At 33.8% G+C, this 26,220-nt stretch overlaps 5 protein-coding genes across 9 annotated transcripts; 4 read left to right on the forward strand and 1 right to left on the reverse strand.

Annotated features, from left to right (window-relative positions):
- The first annotated feature begins 1,493 nt into the window (after positions 1-1,493).
- Positions 1,494-2,516, forward strand: LOC105428414 (WAP four-disulfide core domain protein 2). The gene is made up of 2 exons (XM_025218571.2): positions 1,494-1,740; positions 2,171-2,516. The coding sequence occupies exons 1-2, from the start codon at positions 1,494-1,496 to the stop codon at positions 2,389-2,391; spliced, it is 468 nt and encodes a 155-aa protein (XP_025074356.2). The 3' UTR covers positions 2,392-2,516.
- Positions 2,517-3,855: 1,339 nt separating this feature from the next.
- LOC105428415 (waprin-like protein) lies at positions 3,856-7,051 on the forward strand. Its single transcript, XM_011640730.2, has 4 exons — positions 3,856-3,997; positions 4,373-4,438; positions 5,651-5,824; positions 6,548-7,051. Exons 1-4 carry the CDS (start codon positions 3,991-3,993, stop codon positions 6,640-6,642), a joined length of 342 nt encoding a protein of 113 aa, XP_011639032.1. The 5' UTR covers positions 3,856-3,990; the 3' UTR covers positions 6,643-7,051.
- Positions 7,052-7,400: 349 nt separating this feature from the next.
- LOC105428416 (receptor-binding cancer antigen expressed on SiSo cells) lies at positions 7,401-9,635 on the forward strand. Its single transcript, XM_011640734.3, has 4 exons — positions 7,401-7,827; positions 8,139-8,291; positions 8,362-8,472; positions 8,543-9,635. Exons 1-4 carry the CDS (start codon positions 7,663-7,665, stop codon positions 8,732-8,734), a joined length of 621 nt encoding a protein of 206 aa, XP_011639036.2. The 5' UTR covers positions 7,401-7,662; the 3' UTR covers positions 8,735-9,635.
- Positions 9,636-10,004: 369 nt separating this feature from the next.
- LOC105428418 (protein DOP1 homolog) lies at positions 10,005-26,169 on the forward strand. 5 transcript variants are annotated; one of them, XM_089076643.1, is made up of 26 exons: positions 10,005-10,206; positions 10,703-10,934; positions 11,092-11,369; positions 11,441-11,606; positions 11,692-11,881; positions 11,962-12,137; positions 12,217-12,483; positions 12,614-14,192; positions 14,269-14,531; positions 14,601-15,738; positions 15,815-16,237; positions 16,393-16,703; positions 16,833-17,034; positions 17,292-17,690; positions 17,797-17,933; positions 18,017-18,173; positions 18,289-18,660; positions 18,735-18,873; positions 19,056-19,227; positions 19,344-19,555; positions 19,641-19,793; positions 19,874-20,069; positions 20,593-20,604; positions 21,090-21,257; positions 21,335-21,446; positions 23,418-26,169. In XM_089076643.1, exons 2-26 carry the CDS (start codon positions 10,879-10,881, stop codon positions 23,625-23,627), a joined length of 7,488 nt encoding a protein of 2,495 aa, XP_088932769.1. In that variant the 5' UTR covers positions 10,005-10,206; positions 10,703-10,878; the 3' UTR covers positions 23,628-26,169. The 5 variants fall into 5 exon arrangements, with proteins under 5 accessions (XP_088932769.1, XP_088932766.1, XP_088932768.1 ...); XM_089076640.1 differs by lacking the exon at positions 10,005-10,206 and adding an exon at positions 10,237-10,576; XM_089076642.1 differs by lacking the exon at positions 10,005-10,206 and adding an exon at positions 10,237-10,556.
- LOC105428417 (uncharacterized) lies at positions 20,840-23,408 on the reverse strand. Its single transcript, XM_011640735.2, has 2 exons — positions 22,837-23,408; positions 20,840-22,113 (listed from the first exon to the last, which is right to left on the reverse strand). Exons 1-2 carry the CDS (start codon positions 22,892-22,894, stop codon positions 21,602-21,604), a joined length of 570 nt encoding a protein of 189 aa, XP_011639037.2. The 5' UTR covers positions 22,895-23,408; the 3' UTR covers positions 20,840-21,601.
- Positions 26,170-26,220: the final 51 nt, after the last annotated feature.

Below are 26,220 nucleotides of genomic sequence, written 5' to 3' on the forward strand. Positions count from 1 at the left end.
TTATTTCTCTTTGATACATACTGTGTAGAAATACATACTGTGTAAATTTTCTTCTGAAAAATTTTCCCTATGCTTATTATTACAATTAAGTTGATCTAAATTGGTCGAATACAATTTTTTTTATAATCGAATTTATCAAGCTCTAATTTTATTAAAGAAAAAAAAAGATTTTATTTTATTTCAAAGCTAAAGACATTGTTTCCAATATACTGTATATAAAAAGCAAAATAACTTTAACTCTCAAACAAAATAATATTCTTTATCAGAAAGGAAATCTCATTACAGAGGAAACAGTCTCGACCGCGTCCTTCTGGCTGAATTGGAAGTCTTATTAATTGGGACTTTAATTATAGTTGCGGTTACGGTTCACCACCAATGCTTTCTGATTATAACGGCCGCATTCAAAAGCGAATCTGGTACGCATAATACGATGAAACAACAATTTCCAAAACAATATTAGCCACGCTAATTTATCGTTCATAGCGCAAGAAGTTTTAAATATAATTTTAAGTAAACGCTGTTTTAAAAAAAAAGATAGGCAAAAAATATTTTTAAAAATAAATAATATTTATTGTGAATTGTGATAATATTATATCAAATGTAGTATATGATGTCATAAAATGCGCAGGACTAAGCGGTGAGATGTTTAATGATTGTCGTAGGAGGGGAGAAGTTGACGACGACAGGCATATATATCGGAAGCACCATTCTGTTGAGTAGCAAAAACGAGCAGACTTTTGCTATCATCTATATTCCTCGAGTATTAAAGTATGATATAAACAAATTGCATGTACTTCAAGTGTATGTTTCATGTGATAAGCATAGTTTTTTAGTCTACATATTTCTTGTGCGAATAGTATGTTGCGTATCATCATAAAATAGTGAAGTGCAAAAACTGAGAGAGAGAGATAAATAAAAGAAGACACGTCGGATATAGTAAGCATATAGCAAGCAATTTCATACTATTCCATTTAGCATGATTAATTCAGCATATTATACTCTTTAAAGCAATAACTAAAAAGGAAATGACAAAAATACTAATATAAAAAATGCATTTAAAATATTTATTTTATTTTGAAAAAAACTGTTTCATTTATTTATTTTATTTATTAATACAGTTTTATTCGCTCATTCTATTCATTCTATTCACTAATATAGTTGTAATTGAATATTGTAAAATATAATAAATATTTTAAATATATTATTTAAAGAAAAACATTTATATATCCTTTTTTCTGTTATCGCTTAAATTAATTATTAGAATTGAACCATGTCTAAAAAAATTATTATTAAAATGATAGTGATATCTTCTCATATAATTTTAACTAAAATTAATTAAACATAATTATGCTCATGTTTATATTACTTGATGCAGACGAAAGCAGACGAGATTATCGAATCTCTCTGCTTTTTTCTTGATTAATCCACTCTCATCAAGAAAATAATATTTTTTATGCTTAGTTCCTGATATCCCGAGATCAGCAAGTCTAATAATGTCTAACACAAGTATGAAGCTACTAGTCGTGTCTCTGATCTTCGTGACGACAATCTCTATTACGAAAGCGCAGACCAGATATGCGACCAAACCAGGTTCATGTCCACCTGCCTTACCTGTACGATTCTGCGGACGATCCTGCTACATTGACGCACACTGCGAAGGAATTGGTAAATGTTGTCCGACTCAATGCGGTGGTTCTATCTGCTCCATGCCCGTCACAATGACAGGACCTACCGCTATAGGTGAATAATTTCTTTGTTACATTAATTTGTCAATCTAAAACATAAAATAAACATTGATTCAATATTTTAAAAACAAACAATATTTGTAAAATAAATTGCAAAAGTTAATATACTATTAAATAAATAATAAAACATAATAAGTAAATAATAAAATAATAATAATAAATAAATAAATAATAAAACAAAATAAATAAATAAGTATAATAAATTTGTGTTTGTGATTTGTGTTCTTATTTACAATTATTATTCGTTTTATCAGCACGCTTTAAGGCATGTTAATCTAATCTGTACAATTTTCACAGTTATTTCTTTTACTATATAATAACAATAATAATAATAATAATAATAATAATAATAATAATATGTATATAAAAAGTACAAATAAATCATTCATTAACTTGTACAAGAAAATTTAATCTTTTCTTTTCAGAAAAACCAGGATCTTGTCCATCGACACCGACGGGAAGATGGGTATGCACATCCACTTGCAGCAACGACAGTCATTGCAAAGGAAACCTAAAATGTTGCAAAAATAGATGTGGTGCCCGAGCTTGTCAAAAACCAGAGATCGAAGTAGTGGAATCCATGGAAATTCCGGTTAATCCAATTATGTCGCGTTTCGGAAATGATTACAATGATTACTACCACTAATCAATTTTTGTATTCCTTCTAATATTGTATTCATAATAGTTAACATATCTAGAATTTAGAGAGAGAACATTGATTTTTATATTGAGTTTAATAATCGTGTTATAATAAAATAATTTTAATAATAATTTCATTTTTTTTATCTTAATGTTTATATTTTTCATACTCATTATACTTATTAATAATCATTTTCCACATTTCAATACAACAATAAGTAAACTTGTATTTTTATATCATAATTTGATTTTCATCAATTATATTTTTGTCATAAAATGATTAAAATAAATGGAATTTTTTCTTTCAACTAAATTATTAAATATAAATACAATTAATAAAATTATACATAGAATATTCTTTAACTTATCTACCATATATTCGCAAAATGAAATTCATTAATGAAATTTATTAATAAAATAGATTAATAAACCTAATGTCAATACAAAAAAGTAATTACAAAAAAGATTATAAAAAAACTATGGAGGTAACCCAGAGAGACATTTGATAGATCACTTACTAATCAATAATTCTAATAAACAAAATGATACAAGCAAAGGTCAAGATTATATAAAAAGTAATCAAGGAAAACGTACTTGTTATCACTAGCAAATCAGATATGATTTATTTTGAATCTGATACGATTCAGAGCCGCCCTCGACACACAATGTGTAACATATTTAATTAAGCATTAACCTTCCTTTGTAAGTAATTATTACAATACATAATTTGATAAGTATCAAAGCAAATTCCAACATTAATTCCACATAATTATGGCATTGAATTTATTTAATTTTAATCAATAACTATTCGAAATAATTAATGTAGATTGAATAACTATGACTACTAAACAAAAATATTAAACAATTCTCAACTACCTTATGAAGCATAGATCTTTGAGAACTATTCTGAAATGTTCAATAATAAGATTTATACAGATTTATACAGATAGTTTTATAATTATAATTACACTTTTAGCGACTAAAAATAATTAATAATTTAAATATCTTTATTTTATTTAGAAATATTCGAATCTTTTCTAAATTTAAATTTAAATTCTTTTAAAAAATAGAAATAAATGATAATTATTTAAATGATACTTTAGTAATACTTAAGATATAAAGAAAGATGTTTGTGCTAAGCCGAATTAAGATAAACATACAAAATAAAAAGTTATAGACCTTCGACGTAACCTTCAACGGTAATGAGCGGTCCCGCTCGATTTTAGGAAACATGCTTCACCGTTCTTGCAACATAAATGAATGATGCCAGTTAAACAGACTGGTTTAGCGACGCATAATATTCGCATGTACATACATCTCGCTCTTATCACTTACGTCACGATGCAGCATGCGGAAAGAAAAGGAAAAAGTGCGAGTCCAAGTTCAAGTAAACGGTATCGAGAAGAGACTTTCTTGAACCTGGCCGCACTATAGAAGAGCACGAATCGTGATTTATTTGCCTCCTTTTGTCGTACACTCGCTCGATGCTAGAGTAGAGGTGGAAAGTATTATAAAAGCCGTTGCCTTAATCGTCGCACGGTTTAGAAGCCTCGTCGAAATCACGCCGTAGAGTTTTTAGTCAAGTAGTCCAGAAGCAGCTTATAAAATGAACCGTAAGTATTCAATTGCGGAACCTTGAAACGCGACGGTACGCATTTTCCCATGAACATAATATCCGACTTGAACGTAACATCGTTAACGTTAAGTCTCAATCGCATTACGTGGCGCTTCGAGGACCCGATGGCAATTAACTTCACTCGCACATAATTACTTATGCCATTCAACAAAAATATGCATTATTGTAACATTAAATGATTATTTGCTGTCGACATTTGCAAGCACAAATTAATTCTCGACTGTAAATTAATATCTCGACATGTTTGAAGGCTTTCTTTCAAAGCTTCACTCACACAAATTGAATCACGATCTCATATTCACGATCTCATATGTGAAATTCACATAGGATTGATGTAATATTTACTTTGTAGGTAGTTTTCTACCATTTGCAGTGGTGCTGACTCTACTGATTGTCGGCACGTTCTCTCAAACGTTTTGTAAGTAAACGTTATCGCGCTTACGCAAAAACATCGAGAGTAAATGCACTGCATTTCCGCACAACTTCCGAATCCGGAAAAACCCGTTTTATTTTTAACATACCATGCTCATGCTCTCGTGTTTCATATCCGCAGAATTGATCAAAAGTGAAAATACAACGTGTCAAAAATAAAAATATTAGTGAAAATTTCAAGACGCAAATTTTTCCATGTAAAACTTATGATTAATAATTCCAGAAAAATGATTCATGTTTTATATGCTAGCATTCTATATTTGAAAAACTATATTTGAACTATATTCTATATTTTTGAAAAATTCTGTCAAAAATAGAAATCTCTCCTTCCACAAAATAGACATTTAATCATTTATCTCTTAATCTCCAATTATTTATAATTAATTAAAGATTTATTAATATCTCGAATTTTATACTAATAAAAATTTGGTTTCAAACAAGTTTTACAAGAAAGATTTTTCATGACTATTTTCTTTCAATTTTAGAATATTCTGCATTTAAATAACGAAAAAACAGTTTTGCTGAAAAATCTAAAAAAATTTAGCCAGAACGGATCTAAAAATAATTCTGTTGGACTAAAATTGGATCAAAATAATTATATAGAATGTTTAAATTGGTTGTTAGAATATCAAAAAATTTTGTAGTATTATTATTATTTTTAAATGTCTTCTATAATAATTTGAATAACCCAACAAAATTATTTTCAGATTTGTAACTAGTCAAATTTTTAAATCCTTCAACAAAATTGTTTCTTCGGTGTATAGAATTCCGTTTATTAAAAAATATTATAACTTAGATTTAATTTTCTTGCTAGATGCGTATCTGCATAGCGATTGAGTGACAACACAGACAGAAAGAGATTTTTAATGAATACTTGAAGCGACGTAATATTCAATTATAGCATCCTTGTATGTATATACGTCAGCAAAATGAATGTGTCGATTATGACTTTACAATTCGCGGCCATTACCAATTAGCCTGCGATATTATCATGTATCAAAATGTGCGGAGAAGCAGTGTGATTATTTCTTATCCACAAAGAACAAGATGATAAATAATCGGCGATATTCACAGTAACGCGAAGAATAATCGCGCGATAAATGCTAATTGTTAACAACATCAAAATTTTTTTTATTTTATGTGTTAATCCAATGAAAGCAAGAAAACTATTATTAATTACATTGCGATCGTTCCTTAGACAAAAGTGGCAACTGCCCGATGAGGAATACCGTGACTTGCGGCTCCAGATGCATAGGGGATGGACAGTGTTCTTTCAATCAGAAATGCTGTCCAAACAAGTGCGGCTTCACATCGTGCGCCAACACCAGCCCCGTTAATACCGGAAGTGATGGTGGATACAAGGGCTCGAGTAGTACGTACATACGAAAGCTTACTCTATTTTTGCGATATGATTAATCCTTTACAGTCCTACATCTTAGATTTATATAATTGAACTCAAGGTAATGCTTTGCGATTATCGTTAACTCTCAGCACTCACATCGGATCATATTGACTCAGGTGAATTTTTATCTCTATATTTCGAAATTCTCTCTATATTTTAAGTTTTATTGTTGAGTTTAAACGCGTAATTATAATATAAAAAAGAAATGTCTGTGATTTAAAATGTGTTTACTTTGCTGATGGAAAAATAATGTGTTTACTCTGTTAATTGAAAAATGTTGTTTGTCATTTAAAATGTGTTTATTTTATTGATCGCACTAAAGCTCGAAAATTTTTAAAATTTCACGTTTGTGTCTTATTGGCCCGAGGTGAGTATGAGCGTAACTAAAATTTATATGAGTATTCCTGAAGATTAAATAAATTATACTCTTGAAATTTCCGTAAATTCTCTTGAATAAAAAATATGATTTATACTTGATTTATATTATGCCAATTATATCAATATACATCAATTAGATAAAATTGAGAACTATGTGCTTAATTTTTCGGAACATTGGCGAGAAGCAATTTGGATCGCAAAGGATTAGAATAGATTCGAGCGTACGCAGTATGCATAAAAAAAATTATACCTTGCGAATTAGTGGATTTGCTGAAAGTTTCGAATCATTTTCGTTTTTGTCGCGTATGTTTACAGATCAAGCCGTTTACTGTAATGGGGTGAAATGTGCCGCGTACGAGAAATGTCAATACGACCGCAACACCAGACGCGAAAAGTGCACGCGCGCTTAGAGCGACTCGCGATCGATCATCTCGGTTATTTCCGACAAATGGATTTTCGAGATCACACGTTGAACAGGCGAAGAAAGTTTCAAACCGTATACGACTGTCAGCCTACAAAAAAAAATATGTATAATCGATATAATAATTTTTTTTCTTTTTTTTTTTTAATTTTAACATTACCAGTACCATACCGTATATCTCGGGATTCTTCTATTTTTATCAAGAATTAATATAAGATTTTTATCCGTATATTAAATTTATGACTTTCTGGATTTACACATAAGATTATCTTCTAAAAATATTTTGTTACTCTGATTTTTTATCACAAGTGCCTTGTAAATCAGATCTGTGTTTGTATTTACACAAATGCTAGATATTTGTTGATTAAACAATAAAATTGTGCAAAAGATGTTACAAATGTTACAAATTATCATTTAGCCGAATATCCTCCATTCAGAATAACTTCGACCAAATTTCAATCAATTTAAACGCTAATTAACTTCAAATAGTATCTGTATTTTATTAACATGAATAGAACTATGAATCTTTCGTTATTTAACGAAATAGAGATGAGAGAAAAAAGATTCGATAAAGAACAATTGCATAATCAAGAACTTTGTGCTTGCAAGCAATTCTGCGGTATTAAATTCATTGCCGATGATTAAGTTAATCCGACTCTAATTCAAGTTACTTTAAATACAAGTTTCGATTAATCGCATCATTATATCGAAGCTCGATCGACAATCGATATCGCGCGATCGATTTTTCGACCGCGTTATCATCCGAGAAGAGATATAGGTTATACATCCTAGGCTAGGATTTGAAGGTCGCCTCCCGGTTTACCGAAAAATTATATCACGTGCAAAAGGAAAGAGGGATGATGTGAGGGCGAATCCTTCTCGGCGTCTTCTCCACTCGCCCTAAGATGGATCGCCGATCCTGCATTCGTATCCGGTAACCGCGCGAACGTCCGTCTTCCGGCTTCGCGGTAGAGGTTAACTCCTCCGTCCGAGCCGCCCAAAATCGAAAATGGCTGTGGAGTTTCTGATGAATCGGCTCAAGGCCTTGCTCGTGCTGCTTTTCGGGATATTTAAGCGCGCGATGTGCTGTCTGCGACGTCGAAGACGATCGTCCTGCGACTCCGTGCCGCTGTCCACAGTTGGCGTGGTGCCAAACGCCCTGACTAGCTCGACGGTACTTGTCGATTTTGTACCGATTATACTAGAATTTTGTAATCGTATGCCAGAATCTATAGATAAAACATGATATGAAAACGATGATGTTACAAGAATTTTTACGCAGTTATGTCAATATGTTTTTGTTGGTACTGCATATAAAAATGTTTGTATAATGTCTTGGGATGTCGAAGTAAACAGAAAAATGTAATATTTTTGATTTTATTATGATGACTAAATGTCTAAGTTTATATTAATTATATTAAAGATGAGGATATATAGTTTATCTGTCTGAATTTTATAATAATACTGACCTAATATATTATTTAGGAATTAGAGCAATGGGATAAATGGGAAGAAAATCCAGTTGTAGTTATACCAGACAAACCAGTTAATACGGTGCAAGCGAAAATAGAACAGTACCGCCAACAAGTGATTAAGTCTCCTGAAACACCTACTGAGGAACAACTTAATTTTTTTGAGGTATTTCTAAAATTAATTCTGAAGCAATCATCTCAATAACCTATAGTTTTTTTCTTTGAATCTTATATAGGACATGACTCCCAAAATTACTAGGCAGACAAAGATTTTAATAAAAGATAAGCATGCAGATGGCTCGTCTCACAGCACTGCGAAATTCTCGGCCATGGATCCTGTTCCGACTGTAAGTTTACGTTCAAAAATGTAAAAAGTTTTTAACACATCAGAGACTTATATTCTTATCACATATCCAGAATGAATTGGAAGAATGGGAGGAAAATGCTGCCAGTTGGGAAATGGATGCTATGGAAGACTTGAATGATGCTACCAAAGTGCTGCGGGAACAAAGAAGAAGAGAGCGAGAACAGCGGTTGATAGAACAACAACAAAAAAGGCTAGAACGTACCACAAAACCGCAACCCTTGGGTGCAAAACTATGTTCCTGATGCAAGATCACAAATATGTGGGGATTAATATCAAAATACAATAATGTACAACTTTTAATGGGATACATACTGGATATTTTTAATATAGAAATTAATACATTCATATTAACTCTCTATCCCTCGATGTAACTTTTGAAGTTCGTGCACGTATCACTTTTACTATTTTTTCCACTTTGTTTTTATGTTTATCAAATATGAATTTTTTCAAACTTATAAAAAACTTGTTCTCTAAATCTTATACTTTCGAAAAGTTCAGAGTTTATTAATTTTTATATACTAACCTATTTAGTTTTCCAAAAGAAAGCATTAGAGAGTTAATTGTGAAAAAAAAACGCAATACATTTATTTTAAAGTAACAAAGCTGCATTAATGTATTACATTGAGGCATTATCTTACTATTATCTTAAAAGATTGATTTGTTTTGTTATACCATGTTTTTTATCGGAGCGTGCAAAATAGTGGACATTTCAGTATTGAAATATTCACATGTCGATTTCTCTTAATTTGGTAAATGTAAACGAGAGAGAATAATGTGTGTGTTAAGCAGTGTCGATGCAATCGTTCCTTCTAAAAATATTTATAAACATTCCATATGAATTTCGAGTGTGATGTGTCTGAGCTCTTATATAAGCAAAACATCCATTTTGTAAGTTTATAATAAGTATATATATTAGTCAGATGGTACCTGTCTCTTTATCAATATTTTTATTGTTTTTACAAGCTCGTAATCTTCGTATGAATCTTAGAAGCTCAAAACTCAAATACTGGAAAACGAGACAGATGTTAGCGCAATGCTTCGAATTGTTAAATTCTTTTCATGTTTTTGTTATTCATGCACAATTGCCGAGAAAATGGCAAGAATGGATTTCAAAGTATTTCATAATAAAAAAAAATATATTTACATTTGAATTTGACAATACCCGACACTTAAAATGTTCTATGTATATCTTATGTATTGAGTTTGAAGGATGTTTCAATCAATTAAGTAACTGTTGCATAACGCAATTGCACAATGCAATTTGTTGGCAGATGAGATCTATTATGTCACCATGGAAGAAATCGGATCATTGAGCAACTGAGGAAGAGCAATCAAAGAAAAAAATTTTTAAGTGATTCCCATTAATTTAATCGATTAACATGTCAAAGAATATGACTCCCATTAGCTTAATCAATAATTAATGTATTAAGTAATATATTATTTTAATAACTTAACTAGTCTTAATCCTTTTCTCATTTAATATTATTAATTAAAGTCAATCAAAGTTTAATCGCTGCAGTTTTCAGTTGATTGCACTCATTGAAAAATCAATCTCTCGTAAGCGAATGTGTAAATGTGACCAGCGTGTAAATCTGTATGCTTCCGCTTTTAATTCACGGTCACGCGTCGATCATCTGACACCTGACCACGCGCGACATCAACGACGACAACATTGTGAGGTGAACCGAGCTTCAGTGGCGTCTTGGCGACAAGAGTGAGTCGTCAATCACGATCTCGAGGGGGGGAATCGGAATTTCCGATCGAAAGCGCGCGTCGCGTCGCGTGTCGCGTCACACGGTCTCGCCTGGAGACAGCTGGAGGACAGCTGGGGTACTTGTCAGTCGATCGCTACGTGTCCAAGATTGACGTGGGGAAGTCCTGAGGCTCTCGTCCGGTATATGTCCGGCGATATGTCGATGGTGGAGCGCCGCTGAATTCTGGCGGGGGGAGATCAACCGCGAAAGCGAGATAACCAAGCTGATAGGCTCGTGTAAACATAGCCGCATAGATGTGAACAATGAACCGTGGCTTCCCAGTTGGGTTCCGCGAACGGTCGCTCAGCCGGTGAGAGAGCGCGCGAGAGGGTAATATTTCTGTTTCCCGAAACGGCGGAAAGAAATATCGGGACGATTCGGGACTCCGCATACGCAAAACTGCGTTACTTCTGGATATTGGGATCGTCTGTAGTAACGCGAAGGCTTGATTTCCAGGTACCGAAGTGCTCGTCTTATCTGAGTACGATGCGCCGCATGCGATAAGGGCTCGCAGCATAAGTGGATTTTGTCATTTTCGCGAGGTAAGCCCAGAATCATGTAAGGTGACACGAGGAAGCATCGTCGTCAGCGTAGTTTGCTTTAGTCACGAAGTGCGAAAAAAAAACGCAGCAATGGGCTCCATCGCTCTGGAAGAGTACGAGTTGATGAAAGACTCGAAATATCGAGTGTAAGTAGTAGGTGTATAGTGAATAGATTAGCACACTTAAGACTACGGCAAGTGAGACTCGGTAAACATATGTAATAATTTACATTTCGTCACTCAATGTTTGTACATAACTATCCTTGAAAAATACATTACAATATCGCTCTATTCATTTGCACAGCTATGTATCTGCAGTCGACAAAGCCCTGAAGAGTTTTGAATACACGAGCGAATGGGCAGATTTAATCTCTGCATTGGGGAAACTCAACAAAGTATTATTAAGTCATATGAAATTCCCTGTTATTCCAAGGAGAATTAAGATATCGAAGAGATTAGCTCAATGTATGCATCCGGCATTACCTTCTGGTGTTCACTTGAAAGCTTTAGAAACATATGACATTATATTTAAGTGTATGGGCACTAATAGACTCAGCCATGAGCTTTTTATTTATAGCGCAGGTGGGTATACGCAACGAGTAAAAGAAATAATTATACGCAAAGATTTTGTACATCTGTGTATTCTTAATCAGGACTCTTCCCATTACTGGGTCACGCTGCTATGAATGTCAGACCGTCCTTGTTAACGGTATATGAGACACACTTTGTACCACTTGGCGAAAGATTGAGACCAGGATTGAGTGGGTTTTTAAGCGGTGTTCTTTTGGGCCTAGAAGATGGATCCGATCATTTTGACAGGTATGCACTGCATTATTTATAACGTTCCTTCTATTTAAATAATGTATAAATTTGTCAATAATAAATAAGAAATGTTATTTCACAGAACCAACTCGTTACTCGAAAAAGTATGTGAGGGTGTTGGTGCGGAACATTTTTATGCATGTCTCTGGGACTGCTTAGCTTCAAATTCTGGTATTCGATTGCCTGCGATATCATTTGTACTAGCACACTTTAACAAAAAACTATCCATGGAAGAGCAAAAATATATTATGGGTACTAATACTAAAATTATGGTAAGAAAAAAAAGGAATTTGTGTTTGATTGTTAGATTTATTTTTGACACTTCATTATCTAATATCCTGATTTATTGAAGATTTCAGCCTTATGCGCTGGAGTACAAGACACTTCAGTATTAGTGCAGAGAAGTGCACTTGATTTTCTGTTAATCGGTTTTCCTATACATAACAGTCAATTGACACATCAAGATATGATATTGTTAATAAGAGCTGCTCTAGTTACTATATTACGAAGAGACATGAGCTTAAACAGGTAAAAAAAGATGCAAGATACAACACTTCTCTTTAAATTTCCATTTTATACTTACTTATTTTTTATCATACGATTATAGACGTTTGTTTGCTTGGCTGTTGGGCACCGAAGTAAGCACATCGATTTTAAAGAAGAAGAGCCATGCAACTGCAGATACTAAAGAGGAAGTAACATACTTTGATATGTATTCGAAAGAAATGTTAGTCGAAGCGATAAAATACTTACTTAAAGAAGTATGTGAAGAAAATTCGCAAGATCTGAAACCATATAGGATACTTGTTTCATTACTTGATAAGGTGGATATTGGACCAATAATTTTGGATGACATTCTGTTTGAAGTGTTTAGGTAAGATTGTTTTTATTATGTTATATAAAATAAATATACTATTAAAAATGAAATCATTTTTTAATATAATAACCGTAACCGTAACATTTTTTAATATAATAATCGTTTTATAATAACCGTAATATTCCAGGACATTTTATAATGCCTGCAAACAATCTGCGTCGAATCATGTACCGAAAGCAAACGAAGTGGTGAAGTCGGCGAATCTGTTATTCTCGACTTTGGAACCGTCGTATATTTGGATACACTGCGGGCATCTCTTTGAAAAAGCCTGTAACATGAGAGCAAAGACGCAAGTCGCGATCGAAGACGTTACTGTAAGACCGATCGGTAGTGGAATGCCGAATCTCGTGGAAGTGTGCATGCTAACGGAATTCTTACTCGAGACCGTGTCATTGGACGCGTTTATAGACACACCATCTGAACATCTTCCTGGTTTATTTTACGAAATAATCAGCAAGCTTTTATATCACAGTAGTATCTTGTCCCCAATGGAGATTTCGAAAAGTCTAAAATTGTGCGCCAAAATTTTGTCGAAAGTGCAACCGACAATGATAACGGCTCATGCGGATAAATGTGAAGTAGACGCCAAGTTAGACACGTCTTTGAATAACATTACAGTTCCCAGCGATAATTCCCTGACGGCGATTCCTCTAGAAAAGAGTCAATCGGATAGTAAATTGAATAAACCCGATACATCTAATATTTCCTTCACAGAAAAAAGCCCAAGTACGAGAAGAAGAGCCAATTCCGGCGGTGCCGCTAAAAGAAATGAGAAAAAGTCGAAAAAGAAGAGTAGCAAAAGCACTTCGAAGTTAAGCGACTCATACACTATACAGGCTGATGGCAGTGGCATTTCCGTTGTAGTAAGCGAAGACAAGAAATCTTTACCTAGGAATAAAAGCATGGATGACATTAAGGCGAGTTGCATCGATGTCGATGGAATAAACTGTTCGTCAAAGAATCAGTCCTCAGATAGCCGTCTATCCACATTAAAGCATTTGAAGAATGTCAGTCCAATGGGATCGACGGGATCCTTGTGTAGGGGACCATCTCCGGCGTTTCAGGCACAGCATTCCATGCTGGAAAAGTGCCTCCGACAATACGAGATATTTTATGTTAAATTAATTAGCAACCGAATACTTAGCAGGGAAAGAACGGTGCAAGATATGTTCGATCACCTAGTGGTGTCCTGCCCGAGAAAGAGTTTCGATGAGAGAATGCGTTATTTGGAATTCCTATTGAATTCCAGATTAAACATAGACGATTCTGGATTCTTTAGTCAAGACGCATCCGTAACTGAGGATACCAAGTGCCTGGATATTTTTCATTTATTCCTCGACATTGCCACGCACTCGGAATGGACTGAAGCCATGAAAATAGCGTCCAGCTTGTTTGTTGAGCTGTCCACATTTCCGAAATACTTTCTGCCTGGCGACGACGTACTCGTGGAAGAGGAACCAAAGTTCGAACACGTTCTTCCGGATTGGTTGAAAGTTTTGATAGTCTGTTCCTGCTGGTTGCAGAAGCAGCCCGCGTTACAACTAACGAGTATCGCCACGTTACTGGATCTGGTAGCATTGTTAAAGGCGCACAATGACGTTGAGACACATCCGAAAAGTGGAGAGGGTGTAACGACTGTTATTATTGTGCCTCTATTGAAACAATGGCACGTAACTTATTTGATGCAGTATACTAATGTGTTTCAGGTATGTCCTCATAGTATTTGTGCGCTAAGTTCTAATGAAAAATAATACATTAAATAGAATTATTTTAAAAATAAAGGTACTGGCACATTCGTTGTGGCATCATCTGGGCGAGCTTCCCGCACATAAATTTAGGATTCGTTGCGTAGAACTATTACATGAATTACACCATGCTTTGTATGATTCCTGCGATGCGGTCGAGGATCTGATAGGATCGGCACTCACCTCCGAGAATCCCGAAAAAAGGATCGAGGCATTCGGTAGATTCGCTACTCTCTGGCACTTGGGACGAGAAATCGAAACAAACCCGAGGTTGCGTGGCTGTCTCAGAACTTTCGACCAGTAAGTAAAGAACTTTTAATGTCTCTTCAATTAGTAGCTTGATCACTTCTTTCACATGTTACTTTTTAGATCTTTATTGAAAATATTGGACAATCTTCAGCTTGTGGACAATTCGCCGTTAAAATTACAGGCCCAATCATGGCTGTTACATTCCTTGATGCGTGGCGATATATCGCGCGTGATAGATCCTCTGTTGACAATATTATTGGATCCATCCACATGTCGTATGAGCGTCCTTCACGTGAGTATACAACACAGTAATACCGTCCTAACGAAGAACGATCCTGTGGAAGAGAAATCGGAAGTTCAGGATGACACGGAAGGTGCCGCGAAAATTTACGCGATTAGCTCGGTCGATGGTAATGTGATATATCATGTGAGCGATAACGTGGACGACGATAAAAAATGGAAAAAGGGTAAGAAGAAAAAGCAGGCGATAAATCCTGTAAAAATAAAACGGATCTTTGCGGTAACAACGCTGGCGACTGGTGACAATTGCAATCACTACGTCACAGAGAGAAATCAATTTATGAAGGAACTCGAAGTACCTCCTAGTATATCCGGCAATAGAAAGATTTCGGTGTTTGTGAACCCCCTTTCAATCAACTGTAATGAAAATTCAAATGATTCTTTGACGGAAGATGACTCGCTGCCCAGCATGCGCAAGACGAACTTAACGACAGAGTTGTTGAAAAATGCTACCCGTTTCAAGAAGATCGATTTCGACAAAGGTTCTACTGCCAGTTTAGATGAGAGTCTTTTCGAATCGGTGAACTCTAGCAGTCTAAAAGTAAAGGACAAAAATAGCTTTAAGAAGCTGAACGATGATGTCGATTCATCGTTAGACTCTATAACGAATAGCTTGGATTCAAGCAGTCCCGAAGTAACTAATAAACAATCCAAACAAAAGAAGGAAACAATCATAATGCCGGGCAGTTCCAGAGAAGTGGCAGGCACCATTATAAAAGGCAGATATTACAGCACGAACGAGTTCAGTGCGAATTACGATCATGACATTGGTAGTTTCGAAGCGAGCGCAGAAGTGCCTAGTTGGACGATGGACGATGACGATGGCGATTTGGATATCAGTACAACCGCGGAGGAGTACTTCAATAATTCCAGCAGTGCCAGTATAGTCGAAGAGATTTTGAACGAAGTGCTCGATCGCGCGATGCAATTGTGCGACGTCGCTGAACCGCCTAAAAGCGTAAGTATCTCATTATTTAGCTTATTATATTTAGCATAGTTGCAAAATATGCTTAACATCTTTTTTTATCATGTAGGAAGAAATTCAGCAGCACAATGCGAAAACCAATCGAAATGTCGGTTTGGGTGTTCACAATCTTCATTCTCACATGTTGCTCTACTGCGGAGTGTATGATTCAGCCAGGACTCTTTATGCTCTGCGTACTCTCAGGAACGAACTCTTGACGAACACGCGAATGTTCCTTTGCTGTGCGGCAACGACCGGTGTAGCAAACGCGACGAAGAACACAGTGTTGTTAAACTTATTGGCGAGACATAGAAAAAGTGTTTTCGGCAGGAACTTTCATGGTGATATAGCTAACACGGAATTCATAGCGGCTTACAGAAGTAGCATGTATTTGGAAGTGTTGATAAGTGTGTGCCTGTATTTTGCGAGAAGTTATTATCCCAATCTAGGGCAAATGAGGCTTACGTATGAAGAAATCGCGGGTAATCGTCAGGTATGTGTTTAATTAAAAAAAAAAAGTATCTTAATTATATTTTTTGTACTTACTGTCTAGTTAATTAATTTTATCTTTAATGTATATCAGAGATTAATCTTTCTATTATATATCAGAGGTTAATCTTTCTATTAACAAAAATATCTTTCACACAGGTACAACTTGCAAGCGCAGAGTTACTAACGTTAATATTTTCTGAGTTAATCCCGATCGTCCGCGATTCTGGAAAAGGTTTTAGCTGCTATATAGTCGATTTGCTGACTAAATGTAAAGTACAAAAAGTTGCTCTGCATTGTCTCGTGTCCAGTGTTATGAGTATGAAAAACGCTCATAAGGAAAACGAGGATGTTTTTACGTTTACCGAAGAAATTGTATTATTTAATGATCCGTTTATCGATAATGATGTTAACAAATGTAAATATAGAGCAAGTGATCACACAGAAGCTTTCCAAATACAATTGTTACGGTAAATATGTAATAAATTCAGCAGGATTATTTTATTGATTCAAATTATCTGAAACTCGCATTAACATTGAAAATAGTTTCAGTTATACTTGTATAATTTTTTGTAACTATTAATTTACCATTTTTCAAGGTTATTATTAGCATTAATTATGTTGGAGCATCAGTGTAGTAGTCAAAAAGGAGAGGAAATCAATACGACGACGTCGTCTATACCAACTTCGCCGACACGTGCGCTGCCGAATTTAATCGGGAATAGTTTGAAATACATCTCTGGAGCAGCAATACCACAGCAACCAATGTTTCTTGCTAGTATTCTTAGCGCCCTGCAACTTGTATGTAATTTATTGTAATATATATTGTCAGATTGGTTCGAAAATTTATGCATATATTTTTAAAGAAATTTGGAATAAGGAAATCAATGCATGATACAATAGATATATTTTATTAAATTCTACATACAATATTTTTAAATTATAAATATTATATTTATAAATATATTGTGTATAAATTACAAACTGATCTAATTAATTGTAGGTTAATAATCAGTTACCGAAATAAGTGATTTATACTTAATGAATATATTTTGTAGGATCATATGAGACATCTTCACCAACATTGGACGACGCTTGTAACGTCCAGCCTGCCATTTATGGGATCATCTTTAACATCCGTTGTAACATCGGTTATTCATCAATTATGCAGTAATATTGAGCACTTGGCATCGTATTACATCAACGAAGAAGCGGCATTAACATCGAAATTACAAGATATAAGTACGGTGGAATGCTGCTTACCCGCAGATTACACAGTGACACATTTGGAAGCTTTAACGTATTTGCTGCATTATTGTCTATTGGACACGTCTCAGCAAATTGGTTTTTCGTTTAATCAGCCATTAAGTGCAATACAAACGGGAATTCCCGGTGCTAATCCCGGACAGATATTCAATAATCTTATACATGTTTTCATGCCAAGCCCACTTTCTTCGGTTAGTTGGACAAAATTTATAGAAATTTGAATTATGTGATAGAATTAATCAATATTTTTTATTTTATTTATTTGATACGAGATAGCAAAATTTACGTTTTTCGTAGGATTTATCCACAGCGAAAGATAAAACTGGTGCGAATGAGTTGCAACAACATGCCAGAAGAACAGCATTAAGTCATTTGCCAAGAATAATAGCGTCATTGTCTGCCTTATGGCAAACGGTTTTAGCAACAAAAGACAAGTATGTCTTATTATGTGCATTTTTCAATCAAATATATTAAAATTTATATTGCGTTAATATAATATTCTTTTAATATGATACAGCGAACAAGCCAGTTGTGTAGTGGGTAGTCCGAGAATAGTCAAATATCAATTGTTGGAACTTTTATCTCCAATCTCTTTCCATCACGGAGCCAACTTTTTGGCCGCAGTCGCGGTTGCCTGGCACGAAAGGCGCCAATCATCCGCTGCGTCAAAGAAGGTGATCAATATTACGCGTTTAATATAAAAATAAAATTAATGAAATATGAGTTAATGAAATAATGTTATCAATTTTGAGAAAAATGAATTTTGAGATATAATTTGTTTCGTTACAGATACTTCCAGAAGCCTGTCCTAACCAACAAGTAATGGTTCATCTCGTTAGCGCGATTCGCGTTATGCCCATTGATACGTTGGTACACACTGTGCATCAAGTAGTGAAAACGCCACCGCCAATACATGGGATTAAGCAGGATTTTTCATTGGAAGTCTCGGTGCTAGAATTACTTTATGTCTATATGCAGAGTAACACCTCACAATCTCTTATCGAATCTTGGGCATCCTTACTCAGTTTATTAAAGGATGGCTTGTCGTTAACAGCACCTGCCCAATTTCTTTTGCTGGCTATATTGAATGAATATGTACAAAAATGCCCACCTATGCAAGAAAAGAAAGATATCAAAGATTTGCAAGATGTGTCTGCGAAGGTGATTATCTTGTGTTAATGTCTGGTTTGTTAATAACAATTAATAACACTAAATATCATTTATAAATGTTTCAGTTAATCGAGTCATGTTCGCAAATAGCCGGTGCTTGTTTAGAGCAAACGACATGGCTAAGAAGAAACTTGGCCGTCCGAGAGGACGTCTTCGAAGTAGTGGAAGGCTCTTCGGAAGGTAAAGAGGGAAAAAATGGTGCTGGTGCGTAATGTGCAATTTATTTGTTTGTAGACATATTGGAAAAATCTTCTTTAAAATAACGGCAAATTCTGATTTTATTATCGCGCTTTATCTTTTTTTTTTTATGCAGTCTTTGCCAATTGCAAATAGCTCTATGCTTCTTTCGCAGTATGTTCGTAATTATTGAAAACTTTGCGTTGCAGTAACACCTGGAACTCCACCTAACGCGGCATACAGCGTTCAAGCTCAAGCGGTATTAGCAGAAATACTTGCGCCATTATTGGACGTCAGTTACGGTTCGCAAGAGAAGGAACGCGTGGTAACGCTATTGACAAATCTCATGTACAACGTTACACCTTATCTAAAGAATCACACGTAAGTTTAGGAATTGACTGTGTTCTTCAACTATATAGAAATTTTATTCAGACTTTTTTCTGAAATTTGGATGAGAAAGGACATTATTCGAAAATCTTGCCTACTTTATCTTACAGAATAAAAAATATCGCCTCATTCACTGCTTGTTCTCAATTATTGGCTTCCTTGTCGGGATATCAGTACACGAGAAAGGCTTGGCGCAAAGATGTTTTAGATTTGTTACTCGATCCAGCCTTTTTCCAAATGATACCTGCTTGTCTACCATATTGGAGAACCATAATAGATAATCTGATGACGCACGACAATACTACATTCAGAGATTTAATGAGTAATACATATTATACTACACAGTATATCTATACAGTACATCTATTGGAATAACAGAAATACATTATGATTATCTCGTGAAATAGATCGTGTCTCCATGGCTCAAGGCAGTGGGATCAGTATATTTTCTTCAAAGGAACAGGAGTATGAGCAGAAAGCGCAACTCTTGAAACGATTGGCATTTGTTATCCTTTGCAGCGAGATGGATCAATATCACAAATACATGCCAGAAATACAAGGTATATTCGCATACAAATATTCGTGGGATATATTTATAGAATGTATGAGTATTTTCACACATTGGTTACTCTGTTTTCAGAACGTTTAGCAGATAGTTTACGCCTACCTCAAGTAATCCCATCTATTCAAGCGCAAGTGTTTCTCTGTTTTCGCGTACTGCTATTGAGAATGTCGCCGCAACACGCTACATCCTTATGGCCAGTAATAGTTAGCGAGCTTGTTCAAGTTTTTCTTTACATCGAGCAGGAATTAAGCACGGATAGTGAAGAGTTCAGGTATGCGAGTTTTTCTGATCCATGTGTTTACTGAGCAAACTCGCTTATGGGATGCTATTGCTTCGTATGTGCATGATATACGTTTACTTACAATACGCGATTGATCACTTGAAGCATTATGATTATTTCTTTTTTTTATCTTCTTTCAAAATTGTTACATGCTGATTTTTAAAAATCGGTCGTGAAAGAAATGAATGCTCTAATAAAAATCACATTTTATAAGTGTATTATTAGTATATTAGCATGAATAATGGTGGTCAAATATGATAATTGCTATCGTTTTCAAAATGCTCGAAATGTAAATGATGAAAAATATTGTTTTATATACAAAATTTATTTCTCGAGGTGTTATATCTATCGAAGATGTGAAATAGCGTATTGGCAGAATATTTGTCTGTGTATGTCCTCCTCAACTAACATGGATACTATCTAATATCGTACTGTTTTTGACTCTGTTTCGGCATCTTCGCGATTTGATGGGATTTGTGGTGCCTCCGTAACTTGAATGGTGTTGGGACGGCAGTCGTCATAGCAGGTAACTCAATGGTCCAATGCATATTCAACGTACATATCGCACGCGTACGCATATTGTTAATGTTGTAAGGACACTCGAATACAGTGATGTATAAGATACTTTAATTTTTGTACTTTGAAATATAAAATCACAACACGCATGAAACCATTTATATAGGTTTTTTTATATTATACAAACTTGATATTTCGAGTGAAAAATATAAAATATACTTTAAAACAGATAAATACAAATACTTGCTGTAAAAAAATATTTAATTAGCAATTATTCAAACGAAATTTTACATCACTGTTCGAGCATGTCGAATGTCAGAGGGTATTACTAATAACAATTTTGTACCTTATTGTTGATTGAGCTCTGCTCAAGGGAGATTGCATATTGTTTAAGCGAACAGAATTGTGGTCCATGAAATTGAATTTCGCATTTCTGTCATCTGTGAGCTCACCGGCAATCTAAATAACATAGCATCTGCGTTCCTGTTCATACAGCTCGCACATAAAACTGCTGTCGGCCTTGGATTCGTCGTGGGCCGTTAACGCCAGTAATGGACTTCAGGCACATGGACATCCTCACTGGTTGCAACTGCAGTTGGCTGCCGCCAAGTTGTTAGACCTCGCGTTGTTGTTGCCTGCGCACAGATTGCCGCAGTTCCAAATGTAAGTGGAGAGAGGAAGATTTTATAATAACATACGCTTCATTACGAGATAATTTGTATCGCTTCGCTCGTTTACAGGTATAAATGGGCGTTCGTCGGAGACGCAGCGGCAGGCTGCATGGATAACAATAATTTATCTTCGGATTTTGTACCGCATATTATGAGAATAGCGAAATTGATGGACAGTAAGGTGAGCTACCGAGATCAATCTTATTTTCATAAAATTCAGTGAGAAAAACAATAAATTGCTATCAATTGATTCCCACGAACGCGAAAAAGAGTGGTTTCACGAAGATTGTTGATAAAGAGCGCGCGAAGATGATAACATACATGTTGACATTATGTCTAGTAATTATAATTGTCTTCTTCCGAACATTCTTCGGGTAATAGACATCTCTGTGCTTTCTCGTCGAAAACATACTCCTCCTTGCATTCGCATCCGCTTCTACATGGAGTGTAGCAGTCTACAACGTCTGGTTTCGAGCACGTAAATTGGCATAGACAATGCGTCCACACTGATTTATCGTCGCACTCCGAAATATCTCTAGAACGCATGTAATCGAATTCGTCATAGTCGTACCCGGGAATTCGGTATTTGGTATAACTGTAAACTTTCTTGGGCAATTTGTACCAATCAAACTGCTTATCGTGGGGATCCTTTTTAAAGGAACTGATGCTGTTCCCTAAGGCAAAATTTGAGTCGGAATATGAGCCATCTTGATTTTCTGTGTCATCGAAACCGTTTGCAATGTAAAAATTATCTTGCGCATCGCTGTATTCATTATCGAAATTTTTCGAGCGATCCGTCGATAAATCTTTGTAAAAATCAAAATCATACTCGGAGTCGTCTGTATATTCTGTGAAAAATACAATAGTGAAATTATTGCAATATTTATTAATTAAATACGCGCATCAATAAAATATAGATAAAATTAATTATCTATTTGATTAAATGCGTAAGAAGATAGAAAAGAATAATGGAATATTATACCGATATTTTATGAACTTTGAGTTTTCTAATAATATTACATATTTTTATTTTTTTTTTTGTTATTTTTTTATTTAACTTAAAAACATAAATTTGACAAAAATTTATGTTTTTAAATTAAGTAAACAAAATTTCTTTTAAATAAAAGGAAATTAAATTAATTAAATTCATTCATAGGAAAGACTGTTCTATTCCAACCATCTGTTCATTAATATTCACTAATTAGCATCAATTAACTTACATTAAAACCATTTAGAGAATGCAGAATACGATTGTCGTAAATAAAGATGAGCATTTGCTTTCATAAATGTTTATAAATAATATTTATGCATAAATATATGAATTATTCCATATTAAATAATTTCTTTAAATTTTTTAAAATTTTCTTTGATCAATCTTGAATTAGTTTTTCTTTTATAAAGTTATCGACGTTTTCTTTTAAATTATAAACGTTTCTGTAGAAGAAAATGTACAAAGAAAAAATCAAAAGAATTGAGAGAAAGCATATATTTATAGCATATTTATATAAAGAGTTTTAAAAAAATGAAAAAAATCGTATCGTTTAAACGATCATATCATTTTTAATACTTACGTGCAATAACAACTATTATAGTACATAAACTGCAAAATAAGATTTTCAACCAGGCCATCGTTATGATTTTTTTTGCACGAATCTCCGAAACTTGATGTGCACTGTTAGGATTAAACTGTACGAATAGTCTCAATTATCATTGTGACTCTGCTTTTATATCAGTTCCACTTAAAGACATTGCTATTGCTGTGTTAAAATTCCGCTTAATCCAACTTTTGTTACTAGTATATTTTAATTATTTTTTGAGATGCAATTAAAATTTTGATTAACAGTTATTCAGATATCATATAATACATATCTTTGTTACGAGAACGAAAATCACAGGAACTTGATGTACACGCTCCGTTAACGATACTGAAACACTTATTTTATTTTAGTAAGAAATGACATGTATACATTCGTTTTTTGCAACTAAGCCAAGACGCGCTCTCAAGTCGAGTATTGTGCAACATTCAGCAAATGCGATTTTTCGTTTCTTTGCATGTTTTTGTCATATTTTATTATATATCAAATAAAAAATTTTCTTTCCTTATTTTCTTCTTAATAAGAAAATTTTTACTAATTTCTTTCTTATCTTGTAGTTCAAGCCAGAAGGTCCATCACCCAAAAGGAATCCGGGAGAACTTCTATTGACGTCAAATAATGTTCGCTCTTTACAAGATCTGCATCATTTCTTTTCGAGTCTTAGTCGTGCTACGTGCGACACTTATGTACCGATAAATAACACGCAACTGGAGACTGTAATCGAACAGGACTTCCTTGAGAAAATGCCGGCCGTACCAGTGAGATAATAAGGGTATATGGGTATTGGGTATATAAGTAATATTTATTTATCAGTCAGGAAGCGTAAGAGATATATCGCTAAGACTTTAATCCTTTGATATATTTATAAAAAAAATTATACAAAGTATCACAGAAATTCGCCGCACTTAAGTCTATACGTAAATATTGCAGTGTATAAAAATATGGCACAATTAGAATACAAAAAACGCGTCAACTGCTCCTATTTTCTGCTGTTGAACGTAAATGTCTCTAAGCACTTGCTTTACAAAAAGGGGAAGAAAGGAAAAGATAAGAATTTTTGCATAAATTAAAAAATAAGATAAATTTGAAGACGATAAATTATATTCAGATGAATTTTAATTGAAGAAGATGAGAAGAATCGATATATTGAGAATTATCAATTTCTTTATGGACAAGTCGATTATAAATGAAAAGTTTCTTTTATAATTGAGAATTGAAAGTGAATCTGGGGCATGTAAAATAATATTCGACATTTTCTGTTACTTTATTAATTAAGCTTTCGACCTGTCTCCTCATTCGGTTGTGAATAGTTATCAGCGTGTATAATATGGCAAGCTGAACTCGCGTGTTGCTGTAAAATTGTATAGAGCATGTACAGTGTAACATAATATTTGTATGGAACAAGGTCTTCCTGCTATTTTTTAACATATGCTCGTCATACTTTCCCTCCTCTTCGATAATTTCATTTTTCTTTCTTTAATACCACATTTTATCGTGCAATTTAAATACATAAGCCATACGGGAAGTACACTTCTTCACAGACCTGAACGGCAAAACCGTGCTGAAGCGTAGGCAGTGCTAAAATGGATAACGGAAGATAAGAATTTAATTAATGCTTGTAACACGAGTGCAGATTACGATATCTGTGTGGATATTGATTATAGGATGTAGAAGTTTCGTGAAGTTTCACGGTGAACACCCCGGACAGATGGAATGAAAACATCCAATTATATTTTCGACAATGTATATTTACAATTGTTCTCGCATGCATCGCATTGCTTGATATAAATATAACCCATGATACTATTCACGACATCAGAGCAATCTGCTTGTTTTGGTATATTTCTGATTACTTGACCAGGAAGATTCGCCGTGGAATCTCATGAATTTCTTTATTAATTCTCTAACATAAAGTTATCGTTATTGTCAAACATTCTTCGTTTTTACGAATAGACTGTCTATGTAAACTGGTAAATTAATTATATTACAATATAATATATGCACTGCATAACGTGTCACTCATATGACGTGCTTGAGATAAGATATATTTTTATGAGAAATTAGTTCAATATATAAAATATTAAAAGAAAGATCTATATACCAAGAATATCTACTTAATTCATACGGAATATCCGTACAAGCTTCTACACACAATTAAGAAGTAAATAAGAATTTGATGACATTGGAATATATAACGAAAAATGTACGTTGTCTATTTTGCTCAATAAAAGTTTTAAAATTGTACCAGACATTCTGTTAGAACATATACCGTTACTACCTTTCGCAAATGAACTATGTTTAACTGAAAATCTTTTTTTTTTTATTGAACTTTTTTTTTTCTTTCGATTTTGTAACAAACGAACGAACTAACATGACAGAATAGTCATGTTCATTGGTAGATATTCTTTGTCAATAAGTGCTTAGCGATGTATAAAATTTATACCATATACCATAAATTTATATATATATATAATATAATATATATATATATATATATTATATATATAATATTTATATATAGTATATGTATCAGAGTGTGATAAATTTATGTTATAAATCCTTTATACATCATGACTTGTATGTAATACTTATAAAACAAAGAAAAAATTGAAAGCTCACACAGCGGATTTATTTTTTTATATACAAACATGGTATTTTGAAAGCGTGCGAGACTGCAAATAGCAATATGTAATATGCAGTGATGTAACGCAGTCAAATTATTAGAAATTCCTAACGTGATAAATCGATTTATTTCGTCGTATTTTTTGCTATAAAAGTATTATTATTCTGAGATCAAAACAAAAATTTATTTCTAAAGGAATAATGTATGAGGCAGTATTATTGAAGTTACTGCTTGGCGCTAAACTGTATGGTATACGTTTATTCTACAATTTTAATTAAGAGTTTATACTAAGATCTGTTGTTCATATAAAAGCAAATGTTTATTAATCTAGTTATGTATATTTATATATAATATATATATATGTTAATTGCATGAATACGTCGGTAATGCGATTTTAATGTGTTTATTGAAATTTTTCTACAAATTAATCTTTTTTTTTATGCGGCGTTTGTGAAATGTTCAAATAGTTCATACGAATATTTTCTCAGCTCACAGACGATGGAATATGTCAACAAAATATTATATTTATCTTTGTTGAAGCTACGTCATGTTGTGTAATCAAGTATTCAACAAATACATATACTGTAAACTTGCCGCTGCAATTTCGAGCAGCGGGTACTCGCTTTTATTATTAATTTGTTACATTCTTATGTTGAAAAAAATAAAGAATATACTTTAAGAGAGAACTTGGCGAATCAATAATAATAGAATAATAATAATAGAATAATAGAATAATT

Source organism: Pogonomyrmex barbatus, unplaced genomic scaffold, assembly GCF_055798465.1.
Source record: "Pogonomyrmex barbatus isolate J1 unplaced genomic scaffold, ASM5579846v1 scaffold2, whole genome shotgun sequence".
Classification (NCBI taxonomy): domain Eukaryota; kingdom Metazoa; phylum Arthropoda; class Insecta; order Hymenoptera; family Formicidae; genus Pogonomyrmex; species Pogonomyrmex barbatus.